This window comes from Diadema antillarum, unplaced genomic scaffold (genome assembly GCF_040938485.1).
Source record: "Diadema antillarum isolate AM-2024a unplaced genomic scaffold, OU_Dant_1.0 seq00000406_RagTag, whole genome shotgun sequence".
In the NCBI taxonomy this organism is placed as follows: Eukaryota; Metazoa; Echinodermata; class Echinoidea; order Diadematoida; family Diadematidae; genus Diadema; species Diadema antillarum.
Genome location: NW_027271394.1, coordinates 410,421 through 419,456, shown reverse-complemented (window position 1 = coordinate 419,456; position 9,036 = coordinate 410,421). Strand labels below are relative to the sequence as shown.

Sequence of the window (9,036 nt, the reverse complement as noted above, 5' to 3'; positions counted from 1 at the left end):
TGATCTTTTAACTTTGATCCCTATATGGTAATAAAACCTTCCTCTAAAATAACCACTATAACATTAACTATGGCAAACTGTTACAGCCAAAACCTTAGATAAAAATATAAACATCAACACAAACCAAATACGCAACTAGAGTGCCGATTTTAAACAATGGTATGTGCAATCACCATAAGATCAAACCTACGAAACCTTTCGAAAAATACACATCATTCCAAAGCCTTTGTTACTAAATCGTATACATACCATTCCCCTTGAAACATGAAATATGAAACAATGGCATATAAATCAATAATATTTCAAGATATCCTATTGACAACCCCTCCTATGGTTGAATTGTGCACAGTCATACATGTACATTAAAAACTACAGATACATAGGCCTCCGCCATCTGTGAAAACACTGTACCTGCACAAACAATTATGTTGCCAACAGCCTTGCCATTCCTAGCAATTACACCAATACTGAAATAGCCCCCAAACGTGTCATTTTTTTTTTTGGTGTAAATTGACTTTTGTGACCTTTGACTTTGAATCTTGGATCAAATAATAAAGTTTACCAGTAATTTATCATTCCATGATACTTAGATTAAAGTCCATTTCTGAGGTAATACTTAGACCCAGTATAAACATGTAGATATTTTCATTAAAAATGAGCATTGATCTTTTAACTTCGACCCCTAAATGGTAGTAAAACCTTCCTTTAAAATAACCACTATAACATTAACTTTGGCAAACTGTTACAGTCAAAACCCTCAACACAAACCAAATACACAACTGCTGATCTTGAACAATGGTATGTTCAATCACCATAAGATGAAACCTACAAAGGCTTTGAAAATACATATCATTCCAAAGCCTTTATTACCATATACATACGATTCTGCTTCTTTCTCAGGTCACACGTAAAATTATAGTCCCCACTTCGTCTCCGAGCACAGAAGAGCTGTCAGATTACCGTGACAAAGGTAAAATAATTGTAACCATAACCCTAAAAAGGAGTCTGATATGAATATACCCTGTTTAATCAACAATGACCATGCAGTCTGATAAAAAAAGTCAATCATATTCAAACCTTATAAAACAAATATTACCCAGTGATAGGTTTTGTGAAACAATAAAAAGAGTATTTCATTCAAGATTATGTGACTCTCTTCCACATTCAACCTAGCAGTTTGTAATTCTGCACAACATTCTTGAGTATAGCTCCTTTCCTTGAAAAGTATTTAAAGAGCATCCATAACCCATAGACCACTATGTAGAATGTGATTAAACTCCTGTCTAAACTCTACGTAGTTATCATAGGTGGATGGCAATTCTATCACGTTACCACAAGTGTGGCCAATGGGCCTCCTCTGGAGACCATCCAAGGAACAGAATGTAACCCTGATATCTGAGTTAGAGAGAATATCTAATCCTGTACAGAACCTAAGAAATCTTCTCAGCATGCCTTGGTTTAGTGACCGCAAGTACTTCTTCAGGTACGTTGATACCGCCTGCTCATTGGGTGAGAGATCCCTTGAGAACTCCAACTTGTCAATCACTTTTTTCGATGTCGGATACAGTGAAGCATATATTTCACTTAAGCTTTCCTGGGTCAGCTCATTCTGAAGGTTTTGAAGGACTGGTCTCATGCAGTCAGCAATGTACATTGGCTTTTGGATGATTTCCTTATGGCCCAACTCTGAAAGGAGGCAGCTGAAGTTTTCGTTTGTTGGTACCTTTCGACAATCATAGCCACTCAGGATGTCAATGAGCTCTTCATTGTCTTCGGGGAAATTGCTAAGTGCTGATTTCACGACTTCCTTTTCTGATTCTGGGAGCAAACTTAGGAAGGCCTCCACCATGTCACCATTACAGAACGTGGATCCCCAGATTGCATTAACCATAAAGTCTTGTGCCAACCTGATGGGAAAGTACTTGTGGTCCAACCAGCCTTTTGTGATGATGCGTCCTAGTGCCTGCCATTCCTTCTCCCCATAATCATGTCTCAAGACAGGTATCCTTGAAGAGTCTCCACTTGTCATCTGTTCATACACCTCGTCCCAAAATTGGGTTATAGCATCCTTATATACTCCGTTACCCTGGCCCTTCTCTAGATCCCCATTTTGTAGAATCATATGGACAACAATATTAGCCTTCAGTATGCTTTCGTCCGAAAAAGCATTCATCATATCTGTTATTAAACAACTTCTTCGAATGAGGAGAACTTCAAATTGTGTTTGGTTAGTTGGAAAGTCATTTGTCTGTTCTTCAACCAGCTCTACATATACAGTTGGCTCATCAGTAATGACTTCAGCCAATATCTGTTCAGCTGGCAATGAGTTAACTGGGTCCCTAATCGTGACATCGAGCTGTTCCTGCACCGGAGTAGAGTGCGATGGCCCAAATGAAATAGTTGGTGAGTCTGCAAGTTCCTTCAATCCCGAAAATAAGGTGCTGGACTTGGTGATGTCATCTTCCAGACAACATACAGATGAAGATGAAGAGTGGGTGCTTGTAGAATGTTCACCAGAATTTAGCGAAATTTCAGGCAAATCAGCTTCACTACTACTTGTATCATATCCATGATCCCTCACATGAACCGTCCTCCTCTTCTTGACCTTTGACTTGCCCTTTGACTTGCCCTTAGATTTGCCATGCTCCTGTACTTTGGACACTGTGCGCAGGTAAAACCTAAGGGTTGGCATTTTTGATCTGCTGTAGAGTTGTCCAACATCTCCTTCAAGAGGCTGCTGTCGAAAGTCCACCAAGGAGCATTCAAAGTTTTCTTTTTCCCCTTTAGCTGAAATGCCATCCGGGAAGAAGAGGTCTTCTACAATTTGTAGCAGTTCAGCAGGCTTGCATAGCTTAGACACAGACAGAGATCTGATGCCTCCTCCGTTCGTCTTACGTACCTGCCTGTATCTGCCTAACATATGATCAAAGTCCATCCATCCGACATCTATTCTTCTGTCCAATCTTTCAGCATTTTTGTTCCCTAGCATTTTATGAGCTCTCCCATAGGAACAACTTGCAGAATCTTCATACCCACTACTATTTTCAGCAACCTCCCTATCTCTTTTCATCCCCAATTTCTGTCTAAGTTTACAAAGAAGCGAGTCTTTTTTGGAAGACTTTGATGAGCTGGTAGACACTTTCTGAGTGCTTTCTTCTGAAAATTTGCGCAGTGCTAGTCTATCCCCCAATAGTGGCACAAACTTCTTGAGCTCATCCTCATCCATCAATAGCAGAATGGAAGCATCAATCTGTAAATAACAAGAAGGTGAGAGAATACATATGAAAAAGAGTTAATTTTTTTTCAGCAAAAAAGAGCACAAGGCTAATTGAGGAAAGGCCAAAACGTAGAAGCATTCCATGTTAACCATGTGCAAAATGAACGTCACTGACAAAGGTGGGCAAGATTTGTCGAGTGCTGTCTTTTATATTTACTTGATTGCTGCATGTATACCGGTTAATAACTACACACTGTCTCAAGAAATGCATTCAAACTATGTATTCAAAGAAACATATTATAAAATTGAAACATCAAACCAGAAATGTCGCTAGGGCGACTGGTATGCCTCCGCAGTATCACATTTTTTCTCCCATAAGGTGCAGTACATACTGCCAATGTGAGACCACAAGTTAATGTAGTGGGCAAATAATCATTATCTGGTGATTATATGCCAAGTTTCAGGACAGTACACGGAGCCACTTTAAACATATGGAAAATGGGTGAAATTTGAGCATTTCACTAGACCTCTGAAATTTGACCTCTGGCCTAGTTCACTCAATATCTAATCAAGTGATTACCCTATCACACTTCATCATTTTGGACCAGGTTTGGGGAAATTTGTTCTTTCCAGTCTTAAGTTATTGCATTGACGGATAAATTTCATGATTTGACTTTGAACTTTGACCTTTGGCCATTAGCCGATTTCACCCAAAATCTAATCAAGTAATTGCCCCATCATAATTTATACTTGGACCAGGTTTGGTAAAAATCCAGCCAAAACTAGAGCACTCGGCCGGGGGACCCGATCGAGCACATGTATCCCCCGAACCCACCCCCCATACCCCATTTGGATGATTTTTTTAGGCTAAACTGTTGAATAATGTGGCAACTGGGAACCAATGTTTGCACTTTGGGTATTTTTCAGTTGTTGTCACAGAATTTACCTTGTGCCACTACAGGTTATTAGTAGGAGTCTTCAAATACACTGGGTCGTGATCACTGTAGTAGGTGTGTAGTACCCCTGATTGCAGTACAACACAGTCTCTGGTGTATATGTGGTCTAGGAGCTGCTGCCGGACCCGCTTCCTACAAGGCGTCTTTGTTTTACCATAATACACCTTCATGCCAAATTTGAAGATGATCTAAGAAGAACTGCAGCCAGCAGAGCGCTCACAAGAAAATCTCTGCGGCGGACGCGGCGGCGCAACGAGGCCAAATCCATATTGTCCTCATTTCTTCATAATGCACCATAATGCACCTTCTTGCCAAATTTGAAGAAAATCGGACAAGAAATGTGGCTGATAGAGCACATACAAGAAATGTGATCTGGCATCCAAGTCGGAACACTGAGGGCGCCCTCACCACAAACTGTTGTGTCCTACATGTTGAATGACCACCCATACACCTCCTTTACAAGTCTGAATAAAATCCATTGGGTAATAATCAAGTTATTGCATAAATAAGCACTTTTGCAAATTTTGACCTGAACAGGGTGACCTTTGTCCCTGTAAAAGCAGAACAGTGGGGGCAGCATTACCAATAGGTATAGGTGTGTAGAATTGACTATGACACATTTACATGTACATACCAAATTTGAAAAAAAATCGGTCAAGAAACACAGTCAGGATCGCGCACACAAGCAGACCCTGAAATATTTACCTTTTGGTGTATAGAGACGGAACAAGCGAGGGCGCCACCACTAAAAACAATAGGTGTCTTCATTTCACCATAATGCACCTACATGCCAAATTTGAAGAAAATCGGACAAGAAATGTGGCTGATAGAACACACATAAGAAATGTGATATGGCATCCAAGTCGGAACACTGAGGGCGCCCTCACCACAAACTGTTGTGTCCTACATGTAGAATGACCACCCACACGCCTCCTTAGCAAGTCTAAATAAAATCCATTGAGTAATAATCAAGTTATTGCATAAATAAGCACTTTTCCAAATTCTGACCTGATCAGGGTGACCTTTGACCCTGTAAAAGGTAGAACAGTGGGGGCAGCATTACCAATAGGTATAGGGCTCACACCCGTAAATACAAGGGAATGCCCCAGGCCCCTTCACAAATTCGTACCAAAGATACCAAAATAAATGAAGAAAAAAATTGATTAAAAATCAATGATGTAGTTTGGCAAAAAACTGAATAGCTGTAGATATTGAGTATGAATTCCTCTACAAGTTGCATTTTGGTTGGAAGATGAAAGATTTTCTGGTGGAATTTGAGGGGACTATATTTCATTGGGTACGTGTACGGAAAATGGGTGATTTTTTGAGTGATAAGAACTCGTAGTCTGGCTTTGCGGACCCCTGGACAGAATTTGAACTGAATTATCCACCCTGAGAATTTGATGGATGAAAGGGTATATCTAACTTATCCAGGTTAGTGAAGCTGAAACACCTCATTTCTCCCAGCTGTTTTACAGAATTTTTTGAAATTTGATTTTTAACACACATCCCTATGGGGAAATATTTATGGGTGTGAGCCCTATAGTTCTGCTGGTTTATGTTGATCTATTGTGTCAGATCTCTTCCTCCCTCCCCCCTTCCCCTTCCTACCCCCCCCCCCCCCCCCCCCACCTCTCTCCTCTACCCCCCCCCCCCCCCCCAACTCTGTTTGGCTACAATTTGTTTTCTTATGATGTTGTTGTTATATAGATAGATCTTTGTACATAGCAGGCATCAGTATCACACAACTTTGAATGACTGTGTTATTTTAATGTATTTCTTTGTTTGGCTACCACTGAAACAGGTCAAAATTCATAAAGTTAGTCTGTTTGACAAAACAGAGTCTTTTCAAGTATTTTGTAGGCAATAATGTGATGATGACACCCCCATAATCAAAGATTACTGCCTGCCTCTAGGTATTCATCTTATGAAGAACTGATCCACACTACAGTTTTATTTTTTTTTAAAAACCTCAAAAGGGCATGAGTTTCAAAAATGTCCCTTTGAGAAGCTTTATGACCCTTGAATGTGTAATTTCCCATATGATGTAGGTGCAAATCTCATCAAAAACACATTTATGATGTTTAAAAGTCAAATGAGAAATATGACCTCCACTATAGGGCTCACACCCGTAAATACAAGGGAATGCCCCAGGCCCCTTCACAAATTCGTACCAAAGATACCAAAATAAATGAAGAAAAAAATTGATTAAAAATCAATGATGTAGTTTGGCAAAAAACTGAATAGCTGTAGATATTGAGTATGAATTCCTCTACAAGTTGCATTTTGGTTGGAAGATGAAAGATTTTCTGGTGGAATTTGAGGGGACTATATTTCATTGGGTACGTGTACGGAAAATGGGTGATTTTTTGAGTGATAAGAACTCGTAGTCTGGCTTTGCGGACCCCTGGACAGAATTTGAACTGAATTATCCACCCTGAGAATTTGATGGATGAAAGGGTATATCTAACTTATCCAGGTTAGTGAAGCTGAAACACCTCATTTCTCCCAGCTGTTTTACAGAATTTTTTGAAATTTGATTTTTAACACACATCCCTATGGGGAAATATTTATGGGTGTGAGCCCTATAGGTGTGTAGACTTGACTATGACACATTTACATACCAAATTTGAAAAAAATCGGATAAGAAACATGGCCAGTATTGTGCACAAAAGCAGACCCTGAAAAATTTACCTTTTCATGTATAAAGACGGAACAAGCAAGGGCGCCACCACCAAAAACAATAGGCTTCTTTGTTTTACCATGATACACCTATATGCCAAATTTGAAGATGATCCGAAAAGAACTGCAGCCGGTAGAGCGCTCACAAGAAAATCTCTGCGGCGGAGACGGCGGCACAACGAGGCCAAATCCATAGTATCCTCCGAACTCTGTTCGGGGGATACAATTACTCAAGTTCTCACGTAAACGAATGTGGACGGATGTACGGACGGACGGACGGACGGACGGACAACCCGAAAACATAATGCCTCCGGCACCACTTCGTGGCGGAGGCATAAAAAGCTTTACCTTTATGCTTTACGATTTCCTTAGCTATACCACGGCTTGATATCAGCAGGCACCCGGAACACATGGGCGCCTAAAATTCAGGTCTGGAAGCCCAAAAGTGAACAATTTCAATACAGAGCCCAATACAAGGGGAGCCTGGGATGTCTGGACCTCTAACCAAAAGAGTTAGTGTGGAGCCCTGGCTATACAAATGCAAATGTTTCATGTTTATTTCATGGATAAGATATATCATACCACTCTCATAATAACTGCCCCTATACAAGCCTTAGGACACTATCCCCCCCCCCCCCCCCCCCCCCCCCCGGGGGGGGGGGGGGGGGGCACTTCCATTACAAGGCGGACACCATGCTCGTACAGAAAAGAACATAAAAGGGGTTGTGTTTCACAGATGATGTATGCGCATACAGTGAAAAGGATATCAAACTTGACAAAATCGGGGAAAAGGGTATACTTTTACAACAGCTAATTTACTTGTTTAGAGTGGGAAAAACCTGACAAAATTAATACTTGTTTGGGTATTCTGAGATGAAGTCTAATTACTTGTTTAGGGTCCATTTTGAAAGTTCATGTACGAGCATGGTGTCCAACTTGTAATGACAGTGCCCCCCCCCCCCCCAACTATTTCAAAAATTGATCTCACCTTTTCTTCTCTCATCCGTTCTATAACACTTCTGTCCATGCCTCTTTCCTCCATAAATGCACACAAATCCATCTTGATAAACCTACAATAAACAACAAAAAAGTGTTAATTAGACATTAATCTAATAATCATGGAGGTGCTTGTAAAAATTAGATGATTATACATGTAGGCCTATGTTGCCAAGTTATTCTACCAAATCACACAGAAATGTGTATTTCGAAATCAAAGTAATATATATGCGAAAGAATGAGATAAGGGAACTGACGTAGCGCTTAATTCCTTTCTTTATTTTATACAAGCTTTCGGCCCCTGGCCTTCATCGACTCTGTACAATCAAGAAATGACAAAAATAGACACCAAATGGATGATAAATGAACACAAACTAAGGTGAACAAGTGTTCTGTGGATGACAGCTGCTATGTCAAAAGAAATTAAGTTCAGATATAGATAAACACAATAATAAACACAAACTAAGGTGAACAAGTGTTGTGTGGATGACAGCTGTTATGTCAAGAGAAACTAAGTACAGATATGTCTATATAGCTATCTACATTGCTTGAGTGTACTTTGAGGACAAGTAACATTTTTTTTTTTATAGCTAGAAGGTGGAATTTTCAGCTGGCTTGCCTCACTTGCTCGCAAAATAAAAAAACGAAATATGGTTCATACTCTGAGTAAAGGTTCAAATCGCCTAAAGTTTTCATTCAAGTAATGAGGATGTACCTCTGTGGTATTGTTTGAAAACATTTTTTGTGGTTAACTGGCAGCAAAAAAAACAGGTCCTACATCCCCCCCCCCCCCCCCGCTTATTTAGTCTATCCTTCATGTTGGAACCTCCCAAACCCTTTCCCTGCTCAGTCCTTTACTCCGTGGCCGAGGATATTCGGCATCACTCAACCCCCCATAATGAAACTTTGCCTAAATGGTTAGGCCTATTCAACAGAGTGATAAGTTGCCTAAGTGGATATTAGCCAAAGTGGGTTTAGCTCAAATGTGAATTAGACATAAAGGTAATTAGAAACTTACAAGAGACCCGCGGGTCTAGCGCTCACCTGAGTATCGCAAGTTTACCTTTCACGCAGTCACTAATCTAAATTATTCACAGCTCTACTAAAATTTGACCAGGCATTCTCAAGTAGAAGATGAAAATGTACAATAAGGGCCCAAATTTTTTTAAGATTCCTTAATTTGGG

At 40.2% G+C, this 9,036-nt stretch overlaps 1 protein-coding gene across 1 annotated transcript; it reads right to left on the bottom strand.

The window, feature by feature from the left end:
* Positions 1-888: 888 nt before the first annotated feature.
* Positions 889-8,636, bottom strand: LOC139732209 (uncharacterized). The gene is made up of 2 exons (XM_071643087.1): positions 7,844-8,636; positions 889-3,250 (listed from the first exon to the last, which is right to left on the bottom strand). The coding sequence occupies exons 1-2, from the start codon at positions 7,913-7,915 to the stop codon at positions 1,229-1,231; spliced, it is 2,094 nt and encodes a 697-aa protein (XP_071499188.1). The 5' UTR covers positions 7,916-8,636; the 3' UTR covers positions 889-1,228.
* Positions 8,637-9,036: the final 400 nt, after the last annotated feature.

Bases quoted from the DNA above. Each gene is read 5' to 3' on its own strand.
- LOC139732209 (XM_071643087.1), bottom strand. From the start codon at position 7,915: ATGGATTTGTGTGCATTTATGGAGGAAAGAGGCATGGACAGAAGTGTT. The intron at 3,251-7,843 runs GTGAGATCAATT...TGTTATTTACAG, and splicing joins AACGGATGAGAGAAGAAAAG to ATTGATGCTTCCATTCTGCT.